This window comes from Camelus bactrianus, chromosome 16 (assembly GCF_048773025.1).
Source record: "Camelus bactrianus isolate YW-2024 breed Bactrian camel chromosome 16, ASM4877302v1, whole genome shotgun sequence".
In the NCBI taxonomy this organism is placed as follows: domain Eukaryota; kingdom Metazoa; phylum Chordata; class Mammalia; order Artiodactyla; family Camelidae; genus Camelus; species Camelus bactrianus.
In genome coordinates, this window is record NC_133554.1 from 57896506 (window position 1) to 57924445 (window position 27940).

The window sequence follows — 27940 nt, forward strand, 5'->3', positions numbered from 1 at the left end:
AAAGTACTAAAAGAGGGGAGAGTGTAGCTCAGTAGTAGAGCACGTGCTTACCATGCAGGAAGTCCTGGGTTCAGTCCCCAGTACCTCCATTAAATAAATGAATAAACCTAATTACCCCCAAAAAAATTAAACACAAAAGATTTTTTTAATGGTTAAAAGGATACATTTTATATTATGTACATCTGACCACAATTTAAAGTTTTATAAAAGACCCAGCTTGGACCACACATCACATCTGGGTGCCAAATGAAGCCCACTGACTGCCAGTCTGGGGGTGGGCAAAATTCCCTGATGGCAGTGACCTTTATTCCCAGGGGTTCCCCCGGCACCCAGCCCATGACCTCTCTCCTGGTAGGCTTCACAAACGTCACTTGTGTTGACTTTTCAACAGTGTCTGTAATATACATGATACAAAGGAACTGTGAACACAGAGAATTGCGTGAGCCTGCACACACACACACACATGCACGCACACATGCGCACGCACAGAGGAGTGGGTTGGAAAGGGGGTGTGTCCAAGATAACCTAACACCACCTACTTCGCTCCATGAAGAAGCCAGACAGCTTGCAACCTGTGGTGATCTGGACGTTAAAACATTTCTCTCGGATTACGTAAAAACATTTCATTTCGCAGCAGAATGAGAAAGGATGTTGAGGGATGCTCGGAGCCAGAGAATTAATTGGGAGGATGTGGAAAGTAACCAGGTCATCCCAAAGCGGCTGTGGGGAAAGGCTTCAGCATTTTCAAGTTTAAATTGCAAAGCCACCTGGAAGCAGATGGGGGAAGCTTCTCCGTGCAGGATAAAGAACAGGCAAAACGCCCAGTCGAATAAAGGTTTTGCAAGATCTTCAGCCTGAAACACAAAGTGCTTAAAAAGCCTGGCTTTGGCAGCCGAGACCTGGCCAGCCCAGCCTAGAACACAGACATCAAAGACTCTGGAGAAGGGAGGTGGACTGTGCCTCACTGTCACCCCCACTCACCTGTGGGGACAACAAGCATGGACAAGGACCAACAATCACAACCAATGCATCTCTTGTTCCAAAACTGGATCCTTTATATTTATCATGAATCCTCCCAGCCCACCAATCTCCCCTTTCTCCCTCCTCATCTTCAAAGTCCAGACATAACCTCATCACCCACGTTCCATCAACTATTTAATAAGACCCTACAATGCCCGAGCTCTGCCTTCCAGACAGAATCCCTGCAGCCCTGCCCCGAGCTCCATCCTCCTGCCCTCAGCCAGGGAGGCTGGCACAAACCCTGACAGCCCCTCCATCCCACCTCTACTGGTTGCAAGGAGCTTTGGGTTAGGAAGGCTTCTGAGGCCCAGTCTAAGCTCAGAGGGAAAGTACGCTGTGGTCAGTTGGTGAAGTCAACCCTGGAAACAAGATGCAAAGTGATGGCGCCTCCCAGCTCTGGGTTTATTTTATTCCAAAACACTCACCAAAATCAAACTTACACCCGCCATTTTGATACTGTGTGATCAAGGTATGTAAGCAAAGGAAGAGTGTGGTCGGCCAGCTGAGTTTCAAAACTAACATCAGTAGAACCTCCTGTGTTTTGCTGTAGGTGTAAAATCATTTTTTTCCATGCCTTTCAAATACAAGGTCCTAATTTCTTCAATACGCAAAAAGTGATTACAAATATAATTTTTAAAAGATGAATGAGGTAATAGAAAATGGGTAAACAATTTGAATAGAATGTTTGGACAGTTCTCAAAAAAGAAATACCCCGATGGCCAACAGACCCAAGAGGAGAAGCTTAGTCTCGCTCAAGGCTGAAGAAATGGGAAGCAAAGGGAAATGCCACTTCTTTAGGGCATCTATTTTAAAGTTGGATAAAAGCCTAAGGAACTCTCGCCTAAGGCTGGTGGGCGTGGGCATCGGTGAAAATTTCTGGGCGAACAATTTGGCTTCATCCATCAAAATTTAAGATGGCTTGAATCCTTTGACCCACGCAGTTCACAGAAGTTTGCTGAGATACTCCACGTGAGGAGGTTATGGCAGCATTATTTATGATGTTTAACACTGAAAGCTACCCAAATTCCATCAGCAAGGCGGCGAGTAAATTTGTGGTGCAACTTTCAGTGGAATACTACTCAACAATAAAAGTGAAGTATCTGAACCTTGCAGACTAATGCTGAGTGAAGTAAGCCAGACAGAAAAGGGGACACACTGAATGATTCTATTTACGTGAAATCCTAAAGCAGGCCAACTATTCTACGGGGTTGGAAGTCAGAATAGAAGTGACTTCCTGGGGCGCCCGAGGGACCCCTCACCGTGGAATCCTTTGCCTCCATCTGAGTGGTCATTACACAAACATATACATAATGTGAAAATATACTGAGCTATTTCCTTAAGATCTGCACTCTTTATTATGTTAAGTTTTACAAGCTATTTCTGCTGGGAGCATATGTTACTTCATATATACAAAAAAAACCCACAATACATTAAATATACCAAAAAAGATAAGCTATAAATATATTTTTTACCATGAGTATGTATTACTTGTATATGTATATGTGGAAAACACAATATATAAAAATACATTTAAGATACCTCAAGTACATATTTAAAACACAAAATATAAACAGAGCTTTTATGGTGAGCATATATTACTTTGATATATAGGGAAAACACAATATGTAAGGAAAATATAAGACCAGACTCTTAAAAGACTAGATCTCCCCCACCCCTCGACGTGCAAACCGGTCCTCTCCCTTGCGGCCGGCCTGGGAGGTAGCCGCACCCCTCCCCAGCCCGCCCGCCCCACTCCTCCATCTCACCTCCCCTCCTGGCACTTGGCCACCAGCTTCAGGGCAAGAGACATTTCTAAATACTTGCACTTGAGAAATCGGGAGATCAAAAGGAATTCTTGCCTGTGTTCTGGGGGCCTCATCCAGGGGCAGGCCTCGGCCAGCGTGTAACTCCATCTCCAGCCACACAACTTTGCATGGCCGGAGACGGAGGGAGAGGGCTCTGGGGGGTTCCTGGGCGGCTTCCAGCACATCGGGGGCGGTTTCCTGCAGTCGGCTACAGTGGGAACGGCAGGAGAGCTCAGGATGAATCCAGGAGAGACCCCAGCTGCGCCAAGACAAAAATGATTTTCCTGGCTGTTGGCTTTACAGCTGCCAAGGCAGTCCCCCGGGGGCCAGGGAGAAGGAGGCGCCCACAGCTGCGCTCCAGGCGATGCCGCAGCGCCCCCCACCCCCCGGGCACCTGCGTGGACAACCAGGAAGGCGGGGTCTGGGTGGTGGCTCGAAGTGTGCAGCGTTTCCTTTCCCTGAGGCCGTCTCATGGGTCAGATAATCAGTGGGTCTGCGACGCTGATCCGGAAAGAGGAAAAAGGAAACAAGCAGACATTCTCTACGGGAACAGCTCAGCTCTCTTCCCAGGACGGAGCTTCTGGGCTCTCGCTGCCACCAGACGCTGCCTAACTCCCTCTTAAGTGAAACCACCAGTGTCTCCCAGCTCGGGAACAAGCACCAGGAAGGTGCGGACCACTTGGCACTTTGTCATCTGCTGCATCTTTCAGCAGGAGGCCAGATCATCTGTATACCCCAGGCCATAAGCATCTCATCTTTTCAGAGGAGGGGAAGCTGAGATGCGCATTCCCAAAGACACACGTGGCTGCCGAGGGGCCGCGGCGGCCCTGCGCATTCCCACGCCCTGGAAGCCAGGACCAGCCTAGACAGGCGGCCCAGGTGCCAGCGAAAGCCGGACAGCAGACAGGCAGAAGCGAAAGCTGAGGCACAGAAATGTTAGAAGCCGGAAATAACATCGGGGCCAGAGCTGTCTCACATGGTTTGACTCGAGTTTAAGAAACACGGTGGATGTGTCCAGTGCCAGGGCGACCAGCCCCCATCATTTGCTCAGGATTCTCCCAGTTTCAGCACTGAAAGGCCCTCACATGGGCCGTGTACATTTCCTGGGGCCACCATAACAAATTACCACACTCTGCAGGGCTTCAGACAACAGAAATCTATTGTTCTGGAGGCCAGAATTCTGAAATCAAGGTTGGCAGGTTGGCTTTTCCTGGAGGCTGAGAGAGGGTCCACCCATGTCTCTCCCAGCTCTGGATTCCCCAGCTGTCCTGGGCTGGTAGACACAGCACTCCAGACTTTACCTGCCGGCAAACAGCCTTCTCCCTGTGTCTGTGTCTCAAATACCCCTCTCCTTCCTCATGTAAGGACAGCTGACATCGGGCTCAAATCCAAGGTGATCTCATCTTGAAATCCTTGACTTAATCACATCTGCAAAGACCCCTTTCCCAAATAAGGTCACAGTCACAGGTCCCCAGGATGAGGACTTGGACACATGGGGGACAGGATTCAAACCACTACCGAGAAAGCCCTCAGTCTCAGAGAAACCAGGGCAGTGGACGCCTACCCGACTCCGGCTGCTTCTTCGATCCACGCTGCTGTGTGCCCGGCTCAGAGCAGACCCTTCCAGGAGGCAGGGAAGGTGGGAGGGGCCCTGCCCCAGCCCTGTGCTCGCTTCAGGGAGTGGACACCCTGCCACTGTCACTGGGCAGGGCCTGTGTGGCCAGTCCCTGGGCAGAAGTCTCTCCAACTGCCTGACATGCATTTTACTATTTTCTGCTCTGTGTCTTCACCTCGACAAGTTAATTTTTGGAGCAGGTATGTGATAATGTAACAATGACATCCAACAGTTACTGACAGGCAGCTCACTCTCAGCTCTGACGTCACCCCACGACATCCACTATCAAATCCCTCCCAACTCAGGGCAAACTCTGAAGCTGAACCCAGGTGTGCTGGCCCCCAGAGGCCCAGGCCTCACCCCAGCCTCCACGCGAGCACTAAGCTCATTTCCTGCAAGTGGTTCCCACTCTCAAAGGCCTGATGGTGGAGCCCTGCCAGCCGGCTAGGTGCTTCAGCCTTTCCAAGAAGGTTCGGAGGGCATCCGGTGGAGAAGCCATCCGTCCGCCCTGGCCCTGGGCAGGTTTTCATGAAACAAGATTCACTGAGCGTTTTCAATCAACCACAGTGCTGTAGGCTGAATGCCTGTGCCCCCACAAATTTATATGTTGAAATTCTAACCCCCGATGTGATGGCATTAGGAGGGGGGCCTTTGGGGAGGTAATTAGGTCATGAGTGAGGTTAGTGGGCTCGCATAAAAGACCCTGGGGCCCCCTCAGCCCCTCGCCACCATGTGAGGATACAACAGGAAGTCTGCAGGTTGGAACCCAGAACAGGTCCCTCACCAGAACCCTGGAACCCGGGTCTGGACTCCTGGCCTCCACAACTGTGAGAAACAAACGTCTGTAGTTTATAAGCCGCCTGATCTGCAGTGTTCTGTTACAGCAGCCCGGCTGGACGAAGACAGCCAGTCACCTACACGTGTCTCCCAGCTGCCTCTCTGATCAGTCCCTGCTTCACCACCACCTCCCGTGGCCTGCAAGAGAAACGCGCAGAGCGCAGAACGAGCAACGCCACACAGCACCCAAAGAGGCTGAATCAGGGACCATGAATCAGGGGCCCGCCAGGGGGAGGAGCCCGCCGAGGAGGTGGCTGGAGCCCGCCAGGGTCAGGAGCCCTGACCTACCCCAGGCACCCAGGGTCTGGAGACAGGACCAGAGCAGACAGCACTGTCTCCATGAGTGTATCCTCCGAGGCTGGGCAGACCCCTAAGTCCAGAACAGCAAACAGGAGTCAGAAAGAGAGAAAGCAGGTGCATCAGGAGCCCCTGGAGGCATCCACCCAGGGTTACCTGACTTTCACATTTTTCAAGAGATGACAAAATGTTGAACTTCAGAACTTTTTAAAAGTTCAGCTCCAATCAAAAAGAACATGCAAATGTTAGGAAGATGCAAATCAAAACCACAGTGAGACACCCCTTTACTCCCACTAGGATGATTAGAATTAAAGGAAAAAAAAGAAACGGAAAATAACAAGTGTTGTTGAGGATGTGGAGAAATTGGAACCCAAGCCTTGCTGGTGGGGATGTAAAATGGTGCAGCCACCAAGCTCCTCAAGACGGTAAACAGAGAATTCTACAAGATCCAGCGATTCCACTCCTGGGTGTGTGCCCAAGAAAGTGGAAAACAGGCGTTCACACAAAAACTTGCACATAAATGCTTGTAACAGCATAATTTGTAATAGCTATAAAGTGGAAACCCCCCAAACGTCCATCCGTGGGTGAATGGGTGAGCAACGGGTGTTATCTCCAGACAGCAGACTATCACTCCGACGTCAGCAAGAGTGAAACACTGACATCCGCTACTATGTGAACCTTGAAAACATGATGCTCAGTAAAAACAAGTCTAACAGAAAAGGCCACATACTGTAGGGTTCCATTTATATGAAATTCCAGAATAGGCAAATCCATAGAGAGAGAAAGGAGGTTAGCGGTTTCCAGGGACTGCAGGGAGAGGGGCGTGGGAGTGGCTGCTGGTGGGTTCAGAGTTTATTTTAGGGATGGAGGAAATGTTCTAAACTGATTGTGATGATGTTTGTGCAACCTTATTAATATACTAAAAACCACTGAATTATACACTTTAAAATGGTGGATTTTGTCTTGGTGAATTACATATTAGTTTAAAAACTTTTCAGTGGAGGTACTGGGGATTGAACTCAGGACCTCGTGCATGCTAAGCTACCATTGAGCTATTACTTTCCCCCAATTGTATATTTCTTTTAAAAGCATGCAAGCAAAATAAAGAGTACGTATGAGCCAGGCTCCACCCGCGAGGAGCAATTTTCAACCCCCTCCCGGAGCAGAAATCCCCCAGCTCCCCCATACTTGGTCTCCGTGCTGACTGGATTCACTCTGCTGGTCCCACTCTAAGTCAGAAATGTGAGGTAGAATTCTCTGGTAAATATGGTGCTACTGGGGGTGGGCAGTGGCCAACCTTTTAGGAAAGCACTTGATGTCAAGAAGAACAGAAATTATTATACCCTTTGACCCCAAGATTCTCTCCAAGAAAACATACTATAGGCAAATAATTCGAATTACAAAATAAGTGTTATATTCAAGGATGCTTATCACAGGGTTATTTATTCAATGTTAAAATAACTGGAAATAACCTAACCAGCCAACAACTCACAAAGGTTAAACAGATCACAGCGTGTCGGCAGGGAGGAATCTGGCCTCAGTCACCTACATTGTATCACGTGGGCAAGCGGGGTGGGCAGGGTAACGGCCCGGCCCCCAAAGATGTTTGTGTCTGAAAGCCCGAGCCCGTGCACACACTGCCTTACGTGGCAAAAGGGATTGTGCAGATGAGACAAAGTTAACGACCTTCGGAGGGGAGATTATCCTGGATTATCTGGGTGGGTGCAGTGTAACCACGGAGGTCCTTACGAGGGAAAGAGGAAGGCAGGAGGGTGGGAGTCAGAGGAGGAGGGGTAAGGTGGGAAGCAGAGGTCAGAGGAAGCAACAGACCACAGGGCGCTGCTGCCTGGGAGGTGCAGGAAGGGGCCACAAGCCAGAGGAGGAAATCTAAAGTTTCTAAAGTGGGAATAATAATTGGATTAGTGTGAGGCAAGGATTAAACAAAGTCATCTCTGTAAAGTGTTGTCCCAGTCCCTGGCAGGTAAGTGCTCCCCAGTGACAATTATCCAATGACAAGTGTGCAACCACGAGAAGTTATGTTTGCAAAGAACTTTCTTTTTCTGGGGAAATGCAGACGATGTAGTGTTAGAGGAAGAAAGGACGGAGATTGCAGACAGTGTATCATCTACGTAGAAAGTAAGGAAGGAACAATTACATAAATATATTAATATTGCCCTTTTTTCTGGGTGGTATTTATTCTATCTAAATGTTCGTGTGTTTTCTATGGAATATGTTTTACTTTTATAATCAGAAAAAATGTTTCTTTTCCAAATGGGGCCCCTGGAACGTAGTTTCCTCCCGGCATCTTGGGGTCCCTGCTGGTGGCCAAGGTTGCCCCCACCCGGCCGACCCACCCCTTGAGCAGACTTGTACCCCAGCACTCTCACCATTAGTCCTGAAATGCTTCCGTAGTATCAGTTTTTTAAGTCACTGACAATCTGATGGGTGAAAATAGATACCGTAATTTGTATTTTAATTTGCATTGAGCTGATTATTACTAGTATGACATCATCTTTTCATGTTATTTATTTAACACTTTAATTTTTTTCCTGCAAATTGTCTCTTTATGTTTCTTTACCCATTTTTCTCTTAGGATCTCTCTATTTTTTTTAATTTCTGTAGGGAATAAAGCGTGGGTATTAACCTCCTGTCCACGTAGGCTTTCATTTTTCTCACTACCTTTTTATGATGAAAAATGTCAAACATACAGTAAAGTTGAAAGAGGAACACGTGAACACCTGGGAACTCTCCACCGAATTCTCAGCATTTTGCCACATTTGTTATATCAACTTGTTTTTGCCAGTTCCTATGAAAAGAAGCTGGAGATGTCGATGACTTTTCACTGCTAAATATCTCAATACACATCACCAAAGAACCAGGACTGCCTCCTACCTGGCCACAAAGCCACAATCACACCTGAGAAAATGAAAAATAATTCTCAATCTCATCTCGTATTCAATCAAAATTCAAATTTTCCCAGCTATCCCTAAGTTTCTTTTTCAAACCAAGACACAACCAAGCTTGAGCGCTGCATTTGCTCTTGAGTGCATCTTTATAGTCAGCCTTCTTTTTAATTTTAATGACATGGCCCTTTCAATGAGACCAAGCCAGGGGAGTAGAGTGGCTCACATTCTGAGTTTGTCCCATGGCTGCCTCAGTTTTATCTGTTTCAAGGTTATCTGTCTTTCCTGTAAATGAGAATGAAATCCAGACACTCAACTAGATTCAGGTTAAATCTTTTTGGCAAGAATACAACATGGGTGTGTCATTTGGTTTTTCCTTTGTTCTTGGTGTTTTCTTGTGCATAGGAGTTTAAATCCATCAAGTGTTTGCCTTTAATAGAAATGAATTTTGTATTACGCTTAGAAAAGGCTTTCCATGAGTAAACAAATTTATCTTTCCTATATATTCTTCTGTGATAGCTTTATTTTTTTTAATTTAAACTTTTATCCATCTGATATTTTTAAATTTTTCTGTGAAAGTGTACAACATTATTAGTTTTTTCCTAAAAGATTACCATTTGGTCTGGCAATTTTTATGGTCTAACCATCCCTCCACACTGATTCAAACGTCACTGCTATCAGGGGCTCAGAGTCCTCTACATGCGCTTCCCAGGGCTACCGCAACAAAGCACGGCAAACCGTGTGGCTTACGACAACCGAAATGGGTCCCCTCGTGGTTCTGGACGCCAGAAGTCGGAAATCAAGTTGTCGGCAGGGCCACATTCCCTTTGATGGCTCTAGAGGAGGACTCCTTGTTTCTTCTTGCAGCTTCTGGTGCTTGCCAACCTCTCCCAAAGTTGACATTTTGCATAATTACAGCACAAAATCACAGCCAGGAGATTGACATTGGCAGAATCCACAGACCTTATCCAGATCTCTCCAGTTTCACTAGTTTCTGCTTTGGGGGATATAGCTTGTAGACGATAAAACACACCCCTTCTGAACGGTTCTGGGGGGAGGGTATAGCTCAAGTGGTAAAGCTCGTGCTTAGCATACACAAGGTCCTGGGTTCAATCCCCACTACCTGCTCTAAAAATAAACAAGTAAACCTAATTACCTCCCACTAAAAGATAAAAATTAAAAAATTAAAAATAAACAGTTCCGTCAGTTTTGGTAAACGTATATATAGTCATGCAACCGCCGCCATAGTTAAGTTTTAGGATACAGAAGGCGACAGAGGAGAAGACCAGGGTGGAGGGGCCGCAGGCCGTCCTACAAATACCTCTAACATTTGTTCATTATGTAAGCAGGACACAGTCCATGATTTTTAAAAATAAGCAAAAATTAGACAAAGGTATTTTCCAGGCTTTTGTGCACAGAGACATAGTTAACAAACATGAAATCGTTGTGAGTACATAGTTTTATAATCTGCTTTTTAAAAAATTTAACCGGTCAGTCTGCCCAGGACAAGAAAAAAAATCTACAGCCCTTTTTATGGCCATAAGGCATTCTGTTGTATGGTCGTCCCCCGAGAGACGCGGAGGAAACCCCTAGGATAGCGAAGAAAGACTCTTGGACCACATCCCCAGTCCAGTTTGGGGAGTATCCTGCCAAAAAGTCCCCACGTGCCCTCTTGCAGACAACCCCCACCCCCGCCTCTGGCTCAGGCAGCCACTGATCTGCTTCCTGTGTCTGTAAGTTTCGCCTTTTCTAGAATTGCATAGAAATGGAAGCACATGTATGTAGTCCTTTGTGTCTGGCTTCTCTCACTGAGCGTGAGACCCCGAGACAGGTCCACATCGTCACTTTCACCAGTAATCCCTCCCTCTGAGTGGCCGAGCAGCCATCCCTTGAATGGCTGGACCAAAACGTTGTTGATCCATTTACAAGCTGATGGGCATTTGGCTATCCTGAACGAAGCTGCTATGTGCATTCATGTGCAAGATTCATGTGGACATGTGTTTTCAATTCTCTTGGATACATACGTAGGGGGATTTCCGGGTCATATGGTAAGTGTCTATGTAGCTTTTAAGAAACCGCCAAACTGATCCCCAGAGCAGCTGAACCATTTGGCATTCCCACCAGCAGCGTGTGCAGGTTCTGGCTTCCCCACATCCTCACGAGAACTCGGCAGAGGCAGTCTTCCAAACTGCATCAGTTCGTCCGAGGTGTGGTTTTAACGGACATGTCCCTAAAGAGCAGTGACGTGGAGTGTCCTTTGAGGTGCCTGTGGACATGCTGCCGTCTGCTCTTGTGATGGGTTTGTTTCGATTCTTTCTAGACGCCCCTGTTTTTGGTTAGTCTCCTGTTTTATTACCTCGTGATCAGAGAAGGGGGCCCATATGGTTTCCACTTGGGGAATCTGATATTCTTTGTGGCCCAGAACATCAAGTTTTACAAATGTTTGACGTGAAGTTGAAATGAGCCCCATGTTGATGGGGAAGGTCGGGCAGAAACCCAACTCAGACTAGCTTGGGCCCCCAAGGGGATGTCCCCACTAGGAAGGCCCCGTAGATCCCGATACTCTGTGTTTGTCCCAAGTCCCTCTCTCTTTTTCTCTCCTTCTGACCCAGCTTCTCTCCATGTGCTGGTCTCAGGGTCCCATCCCAGGGGGTTTCTCTCCACGACAAAGAAATCAGAATACATTAAGGGGAGACTAAGGCCTAAATATTTTTTATTATAGAAAATTTTTTTTCTGAAACTTGGATTTTAAAAAACAGATGAAACGATAACAAAGATCAAAGTCATCTATGACTTTAAAAGCTAGATAACTCAGGAAATGGTACTCTCCATAAACTTACACATGCACAAGGTAAAAAATTTGAAATAGTGCACAAGGCTGTAAATCAATCACTAAAAACCTCTTCACTGCCCTCCAAAGATAACCACTGTTATCAAGTCTTGGGTATCCTCTGAAAAGATTCGTACATACATACCAGTGCACGAATTCCTTTTGGTTGCACAACAGAAATAATACCACATGTACTTGTAGAGGGCGAAATCGTGGTCCCCAGAAAGACATGCGCAAGTCCTAACTCCTGGTACCTGTGAACGGTGACCTTATTTGGAAATAGGGTCTTTGTAGATGTGGTTAATTCAAGGATGTCAAGATAAGATCATCCTGCACTTAGATTGAGCCCTAAATCCAATGACTGTTTATAAGATTTATAACGTCTTTCCAAGAGAAAGGAGAGGGAGATTTGAGACACAGAGAGACACAGGAAGGAGGTCATGTGAAGACGGAGGCAGAGAATGGAATGGCCCCAGTGCCAAGGGGTGCCACGGACCACAGGCAACCAGCTGCAGAAGCCAATAGCGGCAAGAAAGGATCCTTCCCCAGAGTCTCTGAAGGAGCTTGACCCTGCTAACACCTTGATTTCAGACTTCTGGCCCTCAGAACCATGAGGGAATAAATTTCTTTTGTTCTAAGTCCTCAAGCTTGTGGGATTTTTCCATGGCAGCCCTGCAAAACTCTTGCAACACTGTTCCACACTCAGATTTCTCACATAATAACGTGTTAACTTGGGCACACTATCTTGTGTGTCTGCTGGCTAGGTTATTGCCCGCAGTTGCTCAAACAAACACTGATCTAGAAGTCTCTGCGACAGTACTTTGCAGATGTGTGAAACGTCTACAATCCACGGACTGGAGGGAAAGGAGCGTATCCTGGGTAATTGGGGTGGGTCTGATCCAATCAGTTGAAAGACCTTAAGAAGAAAACTGAGGTTCCCTGAGGAAGAAGAAATTCTGCCTGCGAACAAGAACTCCAGCCTGCCCTCCCTGGTGGCCTGCCCTACGGGTTCCCACTTGCCCAGGCAGCCACCACAATGGCATAAGCCAATGCCTTGCAACAAATCTCTTCACATGGTGGCATTTCTATATTGGTTGTTTTCCTGGAGGCCCCTGATTGATAAAGCCCACCCCCCAAATGAGGCCTTACTCTGTTGTCACTGCTGGCTGGGGTCCCTGCCCGCCATGCTCCCTGCTCCTGCAGGGGGGTCACCGGGCTGTCTTCCTCCTACGGCCTCCCCATTGCTGGCCTAACACAGTGCCTGACAAAGAGCAGCCACTCAATACATAACTCACTGCGTGTGTGGTTTCATGACCACCTCTGAACCCCAAATCCACCTTGTAAACTCCTACCAGAAAGCATTCTCACTACTTTGTCCCGCTCTGCCTGCTCAGGTTGCGGGGACACTGATGTGCCCCTCATTCTGGGACACGTGCTTCCAGCAGCAGTGCCCGCGCCAGGATGTGAGCCTGTAAGCGGCTGTGGCCACAGGAGGCAACTTGTACTAAATCCAGAGAAGTAGGGAATGGTGACGTCGGGAGCAGCCCGTATCACTTCTGTAGCCAGAACACGTGAAATAGGAGATTTCAGCCCCAGAGAGGGATATCCTATCCAAATACCTCAACAGACAGTGCCCACCACTGTCAGAACAGGCAGTTATTCCAAATGCTCATGGAACTGGCAGGAACACGCCCAGCCGAAGGAGCTGGAGCCTGGGACAGGTCCATGCATCTTGAGTTAAATTAAAAGAGTTCCAACCAGTGTTTTGTTCCTACAGTCTTCTTGGACCCTTCTGTGGCAGGCCAGCATCGCTCCCAAAGTCCAGCGAAAAGAAAAACTTGGTTTTTTAAACAAATGCGACTCTTTGCAGCAAGAGCTCAACGTTGGAACAACTCGCCATCTGTCAACTGGGACCCAGTTACAGAAGCTGTGGCACATCCAGCGACAGCATACCACGGGAAGACTCCAAGGAGCAAGGTGGGGCTACCTATCCGATGGAGCACAGCCTCCGAGCCGTACAGCTGAGAGAGAGAAGCAGCTCGTGGATCACCACCACGTGCGTCATCAAAAGAAACCAGCAGGAGAGTGTGCTGGGAGAAAATGCTCTAGGCATCCTTGCTGGTTCTGGCACGGAGCGCCCCTGGAAGAAGATCTAGGAAGGGGTAGAGTGTGTTGCTTCCAGAGTGGAGAATCGTGCGGCTGGGGACAGGAGGGAGGGAGGGAGGTTTTTCAGTATCTATCTGAACTCTGTGAATGGGCTCCGTGCAGAGCTGACAGCCACGAAGGCCGTGAAGGAGAGCAGCTGGAGGCTGGGCAGCTGGCGAGACGCTGCCCGGCATGAGCAGGAGCCCGAGCCGGGACACATCCAGCTGGACATCCCCCCACCCTCCGGGCCACCCTGTGCTCACCTGCAACGTGGCACATTCACGGTGCCTTCTGGCGCTAACATTCCCTGACTCCAAATGCAATTCCTCTATCACTGAGATACTTGCCCACAAAAAGCAGGAAACGGGCTTTTTTTCCCCCAATATGTGTCCTTTGGACTTATCTTCATACTCTCTCACCAAAGCAGCAGGATTAAAGATGGAAACAGAAATCTGCTGTTTTGTGTAACATAAGCAACATTTCTTTGGGTTCTTTTAGAGAAGAAGTAACCCAGCCAATGAAGGCAGTGAAATAGGGCATGGGTTTGATTCAGTGGGGCGTTTGCAGTGCAGTTCTCAGATCCATCACTCCGGAAACCCCTGGTTTTATCGATGCTGCCCAAAGGACTGACAGAGGACACTGGAGATTGCTTCCAGCATCCAGGGAGGACAATTAGCAAACTCACGAATGTGTATTCGTTTACTGCTTTGAGTCCCCCAATTACTGGTTTTTAAGTAAGGACTTCATCCTAAATTTTAAAACTCTGTTAGGTGGAAGTTATTTTTAAATTTGTGAAAATAATGTATTTCACACCGGAAAACCGTGCTCACAAAATCGTTTTACACTCTAACAATTCTGTACCAGGCAAAGGTCTTGGAAAAAAGCAGGCATAGGATGTGTAACAGGCGTGACTAATTTGTGTTAGAATACCACTGAAACCAGCTAAGCACCAAGTACGTTCAGAACTGCCCTGGATGGACTTACACTTCCTAGAGTTGCTGAGATTTCGGGGACAGAAGCAACCCCATCTACCTGGGGTGGGAGTGTAAATCAATGCAGACCCTTGGGGGACACTCGGACAACAGCCAACAAAGAAGTAGACTCACGTCCCCTCCCAGACAGCACCTAGGCGTGCTGTTCCACAGATGCGCTAGTACCCGGTACATGCAAAGACAAACAGGTCCATCACTCCACTGTTTCTAACAGTAAGGAACTAGAATCATGGACTGATATGATTGCAAAATTAATAAATGACACTCCTTAAAAAAAACCTACACCATGGAGGTCTCCCACAGGGGGCTCTGGTCTCCAGAGCAACATCATAAAGGAGCGGTTTAATTGTTTCCTGCCTCCCGTAACAGGCTCCTTGACCTTCCCCGACCCCGGGATCCAAGGGCAGGCCTGTGTGTGCACGTCTTTAGGCGTTGTGCAATGGGCTGGGCAGCCTCGGGCGAGGCCCAGGGGCCGGAAGGCCTTCTGCCGCCTCGTTCAGCCCCGCAGGGTCTGCTGTGTTCAGGCTTCTGCTACTTCCAGACGCAGCCTGCCCGCCCCGCCCAGGCACACGTGGGAAGTGGCAGGAATGGCCTCCACAGCCACATGACCTGAAGCAATTTGGGGTTCCTTTTCCTCATCCGTAAAATGAGGGCTGGGACAGGCTTCCCTTTGTAAGAAGTGTTTGAAACAGTGTGAGCTGCAGACAGCCTCTGGGGCGTCCTGGGTCAGGATCTCTGGGGTGGGGTCCGGGGTCAATATTTGCACTGTGTCCCCAGGGGATTCTTAGGCAAACTGAAAGCTTGAGAACTTCTGCAAGGGCCCTAACTGTGCTTATTTTTACTTGAGTTCTGATACATAAACACTGTGTGTCACGTGTATATAATATTTATCCCTTGCATATACAGAAACAGCATCACATAACACCGCTAGCCTGTAAGTTACACGTCGGTCTCGCAAATGCGAGGGGACCTGGTTGGGGAACAAATAAATCATTACCTTAAATATTCAAGATTGTGCAGTGAATTATATATTCTGAGTTTATCACATGCAGATCGCTGAGGGTGTGTCTGGTGTGGATGGTGTTACTGCTTTTAGCCAACTCTGCTTACGGTAATGAGACAGTATTTGTAGAACTACGAGCAGTCCTAAAACTGCTCTGTAAGACAAGCTAATGGTACTTAGTTCTAACTGCCAAAGCTGACAGATCGAGAGTACTGGCATCATCTCAACTCCTGACTTTTCCATTGACTTGAGAATAATGCCATCAAGTCACTCATTTCTTGCCTCAGTATCTTCGCTTTCGGATCCACAAGAGCACCACGGAAATATTTATCCTTTCTCAGTGGTATTTCAGACATTAACTAGTTAATATTCGTCACTGGCATTGTCACTTGCACAGAAAGAAAAGTGGCATTAAATGGAGTATTTGTTTGCCTGTGTGCCTGAATTTTTAGTATCTTTTTTTGTACATATTTTAGACATTCTCGTCTACAGTAAAGTATAAATGGAATGTAGGTAAACTATTCGTGTTCTAGGGTTAAGTAACTGCATTACTTTCGTTGAAAATATGTTTAGAGTACTTAACCACAATCTACGTGTGGCTTTTTAAATTTATTTAAAATAAAATAAAATAAAAATTAATTCCTCAGCAGCACATTTCAAGTGTTTACCAGGCTGGTGGCTAACGTAGTGATGGAGACATAAGGCATCTCCATCCTTTCTGAAAATGCTATCGGACAGCCATGCTGGAATAACTCCGTTCTATATTCAGTTATGCCTGAGGAACCATTTGTTGAATGAATAAGAAAATAATTAGTTCTAACCTGTCTCAGTAATTCTTCAACACAACAGTCAAAACGGAAGATGGAATCTGCTTTAGCCCAAACCCGTGTTTTGACACAACTGGATTAGCTGGAATCATTCCTCACTTCTGCCAACTTCCAGTTTTGTTTTTAAGGAACACTTCACAAATGTTGGATAATACCTCACCTATTTATCTGATAATTTAATTCTAGTCAATTCTGCCATATTTGTTTCTCCCAATAAATTATCTAAACATTATTTTACCCAAACTGGGTGTTCATAGTTGGATAGTCGAGGTGCACATTAAACCTTCCAGGAAATCGATTTTCCCCCCAATGGGTTAGGAACAAATTCTAGACAAATTCATTTCTCAGGGGAAAAAAGAATTCTCTTTTATAAGCTCTCCTTCCTTAAGAAAAAAAAAATAGTAAGCAAGTATCCTGGGATACCATATATCACCAAGAGGAAACTGGAAACTTCCAAGATGAATTCTGCAAGGAAATGTGAGTTGAAACTGATCTAGCTATTTGTAGGATTACGATAAATACACCTTTGGCCTCAGCCCCACAATTTACTGCTGGCTGCACAAGATGGGTACACAAAAAGAGCTGGAGAGAAATTGTACGTGACTCTCTCTACCCCAGGAGTGCAGGTTTCATCCTAAAGCAGGGGTTCTGGGCTGCAGCCCCTCCCAAGTGAGCAATCAAATCCCCTCCAGAGGAATCTTCCTCCTTCACAGACAGTATCTGAGTCTGGAAAGGTTACCCAAGTTCTTTCCAGTATATCAAATGAATGTAACCTATTTAACCAAATAAACTGAAGAATATGCCAGAAATTGAAAGATGGGCTCCTGCAGTTCCAAATTTTCTACAGTAGGCCTTTCCCGTTAACACAACAACAAAAATACATTTCTCCTGCAGAATCCTTTATAAATATGGTTTTAATGATCAAAATTACTTTGAGACAGTCTCCTGCAACAAGAAACGACTTTTTGATTTGCTCAACAAAGTACGTTGCAACTGCGTCCAAGAGAGACGCAAAACCAGAAAATGAATTTTGAGTTAAATTGTACGGATGCAAAAAAAAAGTTAAAGTTAACATACACCTCTTTTATTACTCGTTTGACTTGCTCTGATTCAAGATCTAAATGATTTAAAGGGAGAGTTGCTCTTGCAGTACGGATCTGAACAGTATAAAATAAAAGGGTGGCTGCCGACCATGACCCCACAGGAGCCCAGGCCACCCCCACCTCTAAACGCGGTCCCGTCTTCTCTCTGCCGCATGCAACTGATCCAAAGGACACGGAATGCCAAATCCTGGCAGGCCCATTAATGACTTAGTCCTGGGTTAGAACCATCTCAAATCTCGATCCCACTCCCCCACATTCATGTCCATAAAATCGTGAAACAAGTTAAGAAAAGGTGTAGTTGCTTTTCCGCCAACGTGCGTCCTAAAACTTGGGGGCTGGGTGCCACTTCACAGCTTAAAGAACACGGAGCCGTTCGTTTTCAACTGATGAATTTTCCTCTCTCGCCTTTGGGGGAAAAAGTTGGGCTGCTCAGTTTTTGCCGTTCCCCCCCTCCCCCCAGTACTTTGTCTCCTATTCTTCGCACCACCACCACCACCACCCCTGCCCCGGCCCGTTACACTCCCGCGCAAAATAGTACGACTGCCGGAGAACAAGTTCAAAAAGGTGGAGGGCGGGTGAGCTCGGCGCGCCCCAAGCAGCGCCCCTCGGAGACAGGGGCAGGAAGCCGCCGCGTCGCTGCGTCCCAACTCCCCCCACTTCGGGCCAGAACAATGGCTTTTTGCCCGGAAAACGAAGTTCGGAGGCCAGGCGCGCCCCGGAGATCAACCGGGACTCGGTGGCGATCCCCAGCTCCTCAACGCGACGCTCCCCGCTCCTTTCTGCGAGGGACCCGACCGTGCTCGGTGGACCCCCGCGCGCGGCGCGTTCCCGGAGCCCAGTCTAGCCCCACACGGCGCGCAACACCCCCGCCCGGGGCGCGAAGCCGTGCCCTCAGTGAACAATACGCGCCCCGCCCCCCCGCCCCGCCCCCGCGCGCTCATTGGACCATGCCGGACCGGGGCGGCCCGCGGGAGCGGGCGGCGGGCCCGGGCGCGCAGCGCTCCGGGCGCTGAAGAGGTGCGCGTGCGCGGGGCGGGCCTGCGCGGGGCGGGGGCGGTGCTTTGTGTGCTGCCGGCGGGGCGCGCGCGGCGGCGGCGGCGGCGGCGGCTGTGGCGGTTCGGGGAGCGGTTCGCGGAGCGGCGGGAGCCGCGGTCGGGTCGGGGCGCGCGGCAGCATGGAGGAGCTGAGCAGCGTGGGCGAGCAGGTCTTCGCCGCGGAGTGCATCCTGAGCAAACGGCTCCGCAAGGTGCGTGCGGCCCGGCCCGCTCCCGCCCGCGCCCTCCCGCCCCGGCTCACGCGCCTCTTCTCTCCCTGCAGGGCAAGCTGGAGTACCTGGTCAAGTGGCGCGGCTGGTCCTCCAAGTGAGTCCCCAACAATGCGGCGCCCGCCTTTCCGCTCGCTCCACCTCAGCCCGGAGTGGGGCCGGCGTGGGGTCCATCGTCTGCGCCGTCTGGGGGCGTCCGCGGGCTGGGCGGGAAGTTTGCGGGGACTCTGCGGGCTCCTGGGGCTTGGCGGGGAGGGGGCGCCCAGCCTGCGCGGGGTGCTCTTTGTTTACAAGCCCGCGGGGCGCGGGGCTGGGCGGCTTCCCTGGAACCCCCTTGGGCGGGCCCAGCCCCGCTCCCGGCACCCGGGCTGCCTCTCCCCACGCCCTGCCGGCTCCCCTCCTGCGCCGAGCGCTCCTCCCGCGCCCATTTGTTGCATGCGCCCCCGCCCGCCTCAGCCCTCCCCGCAGGACGCGAGCCCCCCTCCTCTTGTTCGTATTTTCCCCGCTGTAACCTGAGCTTTCTATTGATGGATGTAGGGCTTTTTTTTTTTTTTTTAATGGGAGGGAGGGGACTTGGCATCCCGGAAGGGGCTCTGTTTACAGGCGTTAGCGCAGACCCAGTTCCCCTTTCTTTCCAGACCCCACATTTCTTTCTCCGGGCGCCCCGGCCCGTGTTCGCCTGGGCGCCAGCAACATGATTCTCAATATTTGGGCTGCGTTCCTGTGCCCCTCGGCCTCCCCGTCTCAGCATCCTGGACAAGCCTTCCCTTCCCTCCCTGGCTCCAGGCCAGGGTTTGGGGGCTTCCCTGTCTGCAACTTTCTATTCTGCTCGGATTTGTTTTCCTCCCTGGGAGACAGTGGAGTTCTCCTGAGACCGCGTGTTAATTGAAGGTTGAGGTGGTGGTTTCCCTTTGAATTTGAGGACAAGGTACTGGCTTCAAGAGCCGGGGTCTCCAGGAGCTTGTACTGGGTGTTGGCGGGACCTTTAGGGATTCTCCCCAGCACCCCAGGGCTGCTTAATGAAGTGGCTGGTCACTGGAGGGTACTTTAGGACACCCTGTTCTTTGCTTTTCCAGACACAACAGCTGGGAACCAGAGGAAAATATCCTGGACCCGAGGCTGCTCCTGGCATTCCAGAAGAAGTGAGAAAATTAACAGATCTGTGGGAGGGGGAGACCTTTGGGGGGACCCTGGCCTGTCACACAGTGGTACAGGGCTGTGCTGGCCCTCCAGGGGTCCTGGACTTGGGCTATGGTTTGAGATTCCAGATGAGTCGTCCCCCAACCTTCCCTCGACTGGCCAGCACTGTGTCCAGACCTTGGGAGTCACTGAGTAAATGCTGCTTTTGGCCTTTGTGACAGCCAGGCTTGCAAAAATGGACTTTCTTGGTTCCTTGGTGAGAGAAGTTCTGGCTTCTCTTCTTGGTCTTTTCTGTCGACCAATGCACAGACAGCACTAATAAAAACCAGGATGGCAGGTTTGCCCTAAAAATGCAGACCTGGCCTCCCAGCCTTCCTCGTGGGTGCCATTGAGTAAAAGAAGGCTCAGAGAGGGAGCTGGGGCACATGGTAGAATGTTACGCCGATTGTGGTGTGTCTGTACCAAGAACAACACATTTCTTTTTCTCTGGACTGCAGAACAGCTGGTACCGAGTGAGCACCATGGGGGCCCCCTTGCAGTCTCAGGGGCTGAATTTACTTCTGTAATTCTAGATGTCATTTCTATTTATAGGTAGAAGACTTGGGTTAAGAGAGGCCTCCTTGAGATACTCGGGGGAAAGGGTGGTGAGGAGCAGGTGATGGCATGAGGGTCCAGGGAGTGCTGCTCCGGAGCACACTGGTGGGGGCAGGGGTGGGGATTGCCGCGTTGGCAGAGGCAGATAAATTAGGTGCTCAAAAGCTTTCCCAGATGGGGTCAGTCCAGCCAGCTGTTCTCTGGTAGCTCAAGCTGTGTCCACTTTTTTTTTTTCACTGTAGCAGGACATTTTGGGTCTTCTCAGAGTAGCCCTGACAGTGGAGAGGAAAATAGAGATAGATCTGGGGAGGGCGGCAAGAGGGGTGAGAAATGCAGCACGCATATGCTTGCCTCAGTACCTTTGAAAAAGCTTGTCGGAAGCCTCCTTGCTATTTAATTCATAACTTGGGTCCTGTAAGTCCTGGGTGGGAGCTGGTACCTTTTTCTCTAAGACAGTGTCCTGCCTGTTGAGAGAGCGTGTGTTCTTAACTTCACTTTTGGTTACAACACAGCAGACGAGAACTAGGGTTAGCAGATATCCGAGAGACTGATGCAGGAGTTAAAGAGAACTGTGGGGTGGTTGGTTTCAATCACAGGAGAGAGACGACTGGGAAAGGGGATGTTCTGCACTCCGGTCCACCCCAGAGATCCCCCTGGAAGCCAGGAGCTGGTGGTTATTTGCTTGGTGTGGGGATATGGCTTTTGAGTGTAAGGGGTGGTCCAGGCTCAGAGCACACGGTTACAGGTTAATGTGTCAGCAGAGACCTGCAAGTGCTCCTGTCCTCATGGGGAGGACAAGTTGGGGCTACTCTTGAGTATAAGCTCTGTCTGGTTGTTCTAATTGGATTCTTAACAAGATCACCTTACAGGCCCCACTGAGATAATGTTTGCCCATTTTAATTACCAGGAAACTACTCCAGGTAGAGCCTTTTCCTAGGGCAGGTGGTGGCGGGGAACCTGGAATACAGACTTTCAGGGCTGATGGGTGGAGGCAGCCCTCTTGGCTCCCGAGCCCAGGCCACCTTGGAGTCAGGCGCCACCAGTATTTCCATTAGAGCAGAGAGGGCTCAGAAAAAGGAAACTAGGAGAGAAATCTGAGCCGGGACACTGGCTCTGGGTAGACCACGCGCAGAACAGGACTGAAGCCCTTGGTTCTCCTGGTGCTCCGACAACTGCTGAGATTTTGTGTGGGCAGTGGAGAGCCGGAGGCTGGGGGCAGTGGTCCTCACCTCCCTGTTGCTGGACTTTCTTGTTTGGAGTGAGGGGGTGGACCATGAGACCACAAAGACTCCTAGTTGTGGCGTTGTAGCATTTGCACAAAACAGTCTCCCTGCAGAAAGTGGCCAGGACTAGCGCAGGGCTGTCTTAAGAGAAGTTGGAGAAAACTGGGAGCTGTTCCTTTCCCAGCTTTGCATGATTTTCTTTGACTTGTCTTTACCCAGATGTAAATGAGGTAGATGGTAATAAAAATAACACTGACCCATAATGCAGAGAGCTGGATCTGGACCTCTGCCCTGGATGTGTTCACTAATAGGATGTGTGTTTGCCGTGACACTGGTGATGAACTACCTTTGGGGGGCTCCAGTGCATCGGGAGGGAAGGTCTGTGACCCTGACTGGTGCTTGTCTTCAGGGAACATGAGAAGGAGGTGCAGAACCGGAAGAGAGGCAAGCGGCCCAGGGGCAGGCCGAGGAAGCACACGGTGATGTCCTCCTGTAGCCGGCACTCCAAGCTCAAGGTGGGTGGCTGCTGGTCCCGATTTGGCTGCTGACCTCCCAGCGCTGGCTCTGGGCCGAGTGGAAGGCTGTGATGGGAGGCTTGTGGGCTTTGGGGAAGGAAGCCAGCTGGCACCTCTGCAGAAGTCTTTCCCTTGCTCAGAAGACCCTGGCCTCTGCCTCCCTCTGGGCTGCGGCCCTGAGTCTCTGCCAGCAGGGGGCATCAGCTCCGCCTCCTGCCCTGTCCCTGCAATGGTGAAGCCCCTCCTGAGCTGGTTTCCTGGTCCTTTGATGTCCACTCTGCGTTCCTTTCTCCTAGCTAGCAGTGTCAGTCTGCACTGCTGCCTGCTGCTGTCCCACCCCCAGTGGCTTACAGGGAACCTAAAACAGGAAGCATGCACACAGTAGGAGCTCGTAGGTATGCCAAGTAGACACGACTGACAGGGCAGCCCACAGGCGCGTGCACGCCCGGGCTCCTTGGCACGGCCCCTCCCTCCTCCAGTCGCTCGGAGGCAGGGTGTGGAAGGGGTCCCAACCTTGGTCTCTGATGAGTCTTTGATTTCTCTCTCAAGGGTGCTGCCCTTCCAGGGGGCTGGGGAAACCCTGCCAGGAGTCTTATTGGCTAGGGTACACTAACCTCATTTTGCCTTCAAAATCTTCCTTTTGAGTGGGACTGCAGGAGTGAACAGAGAAGCGGCAGCGAGGCAGGGGGGCCCCAGACTCCCCAGGTCTGATTTCGTCGTCCCCAGTTTGAGGCAGGCCAGCTTTGTAACCGGGAGCGGGTTTTGGCTCTGTCTCCCTAAAGTGCACCTTTTCCATGGGGACCTGAGAAACAGGAGGATGTGCTCACTTAGCATTGGGGGTGACGTGCAGAGGACGGGGAGGGCAGGGTTTTGTTTTCCTGTGCACTGGAAGGTTCCGAAGGGGTCAGCTTTGGAAGTGGGGAGGTTGAAGCAAGATACCCACGTGCTTTCGGCTGAGCTCTCACACGCACTGCTCACTCCACCCTGCCCTTCTGAGACACGAGAATTGTGCTGCTCTGAGTTTCCCTTTGCCAGGTGTCTGCCGAGGGCAGGGAGCTCTCCGTGTGCCCCCGGAAAGCCTGACGTCCGGGGTCGGCACGTGTGCATTTCCCTCTGCTGCTCACTTTGCAGACCATCTGTTTTTCTTTGTTCTTTTCCACTTTTAACTGTATTTCGTGGAAACTTATAAGGTCCTTTCTGGAACAAGGCAGTGAGATTGCTCCCTCCTGACTGCTTTTCTGGTCTGGAAACCACAGGAGGTGCTGGCTCCAAAGTGTCCAGCGCCCCTGGGGACCAGGCTGTAGAAGTGACACCTTCTTCCCCTTTGTCATTGCAGGAACCTGATGCCCCCTCCAAATCGAAATCCAGCAGCTCCTCCTCTTCCTCCACGTCTTCCTCTTCTTCCTCAGACGAAGAGGATGACAGCGACTTAGATGCCAAGAGGGGCCCCCGAGGCCGCGAGACTCACCCAGTGCCTCAGAAGAAGGCCCAGATCCTGGTAGCCAAGCCCGAACTGAAGGACCCCATCCGGAAGAAGCGGGGCCGCAAGCCTCTGCCCCCAGAGCAGAAGGCGGCCCGGAGACCCATGAGCCTGGCCAAGGTGCTGAAGACAGCCCGGAAGGACCTGGGGGCGCCGGCCGGCAAGCTGCCCCCTCCGCTCAGCGCCCCTGTGGCCGGCCTGGCCGCCCTGAAGGCCCACGCCAAGGAGGCTTGTGGTGGCCCCAGCACCATGGCCACCCCGGAGAACCTGGCCAGCCTGATGAAGGGCATGGCCGGCAGCCCCAGCCGGGGTGGCATCAGCTGGCAGAGCTCCATCGTGCATTACATGAACCGGATGAGCCAGAGCCAGAGCCAGTCCCAGGCCGCCGGCAGACTAGCTCTCAGGGCCCCGGCCACTAGCAAGTGCAGCCTAGGGCTGGACCTCAAGGTGAGGACGCAGAAGGGGGAGCTGGGGGTGAGCCCCCCTGGAAGCAAAATCCCAAAGGCCCCCAGCAGTGGGGCGGTGGAGCAGAAAGTGGGGAGCTCAGGAGGGCCCCCACATGCTCACAGCGGCAGCAAGGTCCCCACGGGGTGCCTTGGCCCCCAGCCTGCACCCACCCAGGAGCTGAGCCTCCAGGTCTTGGACTTACAGAGCGTCAAGAACGGGACGCCAGGGGTGGGCATGGCTGCCCGCCATGCCACAGCCACCAAGGGTGTCCCTGCCACCAACCCAGCCACTGGGAAGGGCACTGGGGGTGGCCCCACTGCGGGGAGCGGGGCCAGCCTGCTCACCGACACCAGCAAGGGTGAGAAGCTAGCCTCCAGGGTGGCAGCCATGCCCACCCTTGCAGGCAAGAGGGACTGTGTCAAGGGCAACACAGCCTCCGGCCAAGAGGGCCACGCGCCCTTGGGAGAAGCGCGCAAGGCAGCTGCGCTGTCCGAGGTGAGCACCGGCGAGGAGGACAGCAGCTCCGACTCGGACCCCGACTCGGCCTCGCTGCCCAGCGCCGGGCAGAACCTGTCGGTGTCCATCCAGACCAGCCAGGACTGGAAGCCCCCCCGCAGCCTCATCGAGCATGTCTTCGTCACTGACGTCACTGCCAACCTCATCACGGTCACGGTGAAGGAGTCCCCCACCAGCGTGGGCTTCTTCAACCTGAGACATTACTGACGCCGCCTGGCTGCGTGGGTCTCAGCTGCCACTCTCTGGCCTCTGGCTTTGCTTTGATATGTGGCCCACTCCCCTTACCCTCTCCAGGGGCCAGTGGCCTCCCTCAAGGGCAGGCCTGGATGGGAACTCCCCCTGTGACTTTGGCCAGGGAGGTACCGTGGTGCCTTGCCGCCTTGCCGCCTGGCCTTGCCCTCATTCCTACCTCTGGGCCTTCTCTTTGCTCCCCACTAGCCTCAGGAAGTCTCGGCGGTCACCTGTGGCTCAGCGAAATGTTACTCAAGTGTGTCAGCTCACCACCCCCATCTCCCAGAGGCTCAGGTGTTAGAGCAGGGGGCTTCTCCTGGTCCAGCTTGGCTGTTCCCTGCCCAGTGGTGGGAGGAGACGGTGTATGGGGCTTTGCAGGGAGGTGTCAGGTCTGGGGAGCTGCTCAGGGTGTGGAAGATGGGGAGGGGGGAGCAGGGAAGTGGCTTTGCTTGTCTGAGCGGTGCCTGAGCTGGCATGGGCGAGGGCACCGTTCACCTCCCTGTCCCTGCCCCAATCCCAGACAGATAAGGGCTGAGGCTTTAATGGAGGAGGGAGGGGTGGAGCTGGTCCCAGAGCTGTTTCACATGAAGAGACTCCGAGGTTGGGGGAACATGAGACAGGTGTCAGTCCACTGCCCTCCATTCTGCCAGCCTGTGCAAGGACTGCCTTAGTCCTAATTGTGGCCCCACGTGCTGCCCCAGGCCGCCCGGGCAGTGGGCAGCTGTTGGAAGTAGGTCTCCTCTCCCACCATCCTCTGGCTTCCAGCTGCAGGGTGAGTACTGATCACAGCCCCACCCACGTCTGCCCAGCTGATGTCACCTCCTTCCCCTGACAATCCCCCCCATCGCTAGGGGGTTCAGTGTTATCCTCCCCTGCTGAGAAGCTGTATCCCTGTACCATTTGGGAAATGGGACAAAATCTGAGCAGCCCACCTGGCAGAGGACCCCCCAGGAAAGGCCAGAGCTGCCAGCCCGACTGCCTTCCTCCAGGTGACCGAGTCGGAGCTGCCTTGTTTGGTTCCTGACCAAGGTCAGAATGACCAGACATCTTGGGGCTGAGAGATGGGTGCATCAGTGAGTGGGGTCACTGGTCTTTGTGATGCCAAAAAGGAAGTTGGAAGTGGGGGGGGGGCTTTGTTTCTGCTTCGATTATCTGCTGGCATCAGCCAGCATATGTGGGGTCTCTTGTCCACATCGCCTTGAGTGCAGAGGAGAACCCAATGTACGGGGTGGACCTGCCAGACCTCCAGTTCCCCTGCTCCCTCACCCTCCACACCAAATAGGAAGAGATGGCTTTTGTTTAGCCAAATCAGTTTCAACAGTGTGCCTTTGGGGATGAACCCATGTCCACAACCTTGTTGAGGGGCGTCTAAATGCATCTCCCGAGTCTTGCACTAGGTAGCTGTGCTGGCTGCCGCAGGAACGGCGCCCAAGATCTGGGGGCCCTGGACAGCCAGGCTGAAGCTGGAAAGTTGGCAATGAAGCGGGGAATTGTCCCCTGCACTGCCCCAGCAGGGGATGGAGAGATGCCAGCTCACTGCACAGTCTGGAAGGAAGGGGTGGCAGCACACGGCCCTTGGCACCAGCTTCCCCTCCTGTCCCCACATGCCCCTGGGTGTGACTGAAGGGGCTCTTCTGGGCCGCCTTCCCCTCCAAGGAGCTCCTCATCTCCGTGTTTTGCTGCCTTAGGGGCTGCAGAGCCAGGCCAACAGTAGCTCTCCCATCCAAGCCGTCAGGGCGACCCTGCTCTGGGCTGGCCTGACAGCCCCAGCAGCCAGGTCTCCAAACCCCACTAGGTGCCTTTCTGTTTACCAGCTACTTCAATCCCAAAGTTTGAATCTGCAAACACCTTACTCCCAGCCACTTTGCCTTCCTGCTGTGTTGTGTGTTTCTCTTGGTGCTTGTGACTCCGAGTGGTTCGTGTTTAAAAGGGTGAGTGTGTGTGCGCACTTGTATGCAGGCGTGACAGCCTTCACTGAAGAACTGGACAGATGCTCAGAGTTGGTTGTCATGTTTACCAATAAATGAAGTAGTACTTTTTAATTTGCTGCTATGTGTCGGTGGGGGAGCTAGGCATTGGTCACACATCTGACTCGAGATTCGTTTCTTTATCCTGCAGGCTTTCCTGTGTGTACTGAACGGGCGTGTTAATCCTATCTTGTCTTTCTCTTTGCTTTTGTAATGCATAGGAAGAGGTGGCCAGTCTATCCTCTTTAGAAGATTTGGCATATTTTTATATATATTTTTTGGTACCAAAAAGAGTGTTCCTTGTTCTTGTTACACTCAAAATTCTGACATGACTAAGAGGGCGCTGGGCCTAAAGGTTTTGTCAGGGGAGAACTTTGGGGAGGACCAGAGCTCTGGACTGTTGCCAGTCACTGGCTTGATTTGTGTTTTTTAATTTAAAAAAAAGCCAAATCATTCATATATGCCGCTTCTAATTGCTTTAAACTATGGCTGGCTGGCTGCTTTTTTTAAAGAGAGAGAACAAAAGTGGATATGTTATTGCCCTGGGAGACTTAAGATCTTTGTTGAAACAGGACAGCAGCCCAGCCCCCATATTCAATCAGGACCAACCAGTTAAAAGAAATGCTTCCCCCAGGAAGCCCACAATGGTTGGGGGAAGAGGGTGGGAGGAGGGGAGAGGTAGTGCCTAGGTGAACAGATTTTTGCTCAAGTGCATCTAAAGGTTCTGTGAATTTTCTAGTATTTTTGTAAAACTAACACTAGCAATAGGTTGCAGGTTTTTTTAGACTGATGTTAATTTATTTTACAGTGGTGTCAGAGAATTTCCGTCTCAACTTTTTGTTAACTCTTGGTATATCAATAAATTCTTTTCTTAACTTTGGGCCTGGTATATGTCATGAGTGATGCCTGGAAACAAAACAGTCTCTTCACTTTCCCATTCTTGAGGCAAAATACTTATCTGGACTGGACTGAATCTTGGGGTGAAAAAATTACAGGCTTTGGGAAAGGCTTAGCCACTTAACTGGGTGCAAAAAAAAAAATTTTTTTTCTAAGCAAAGGGGTGGGATTGATTTTAAGAGTCCCCACACCAGTGTTTCCCAGAGAGGGTGATTTGTCACCAAAGGGGACATTTGTCGATGTCTGGAGACAATTTTGGTTTGTCACAACTCGGGGGCAGGGGAGAGTG

At 50.9% G+C, this 27940-nt stretch overlaps 1 protein-coding gene across 1 annotated transcript; it reads left to right on the forward strand.

Annotated features, from left to right (window-relative positions):
* The first annotated feature begins 18430 nt into the window (after positions 1-18430).
* Positions 18431-27629, forward strand: CBX2 (chromobox 2). Its single transcript, XM_074343840.1, has 5 exons — positions 18431-18623; positions 18695-18738; positions 19718-19783; positions 22008-22113; positions 23450-27629. Exons 1-5 carry the CDS (start codon positions 18552-18554, stop codon positions 24761-24763), a joined length of 1602 nt encoding a protein of 533 aa, XP_074199941.1. The 5' UTR covers positions 18431-18551; the 3' UTR covers positions 24764-27629.
* Positions 27630-27940: the final 311 nt, after the last annotated feature.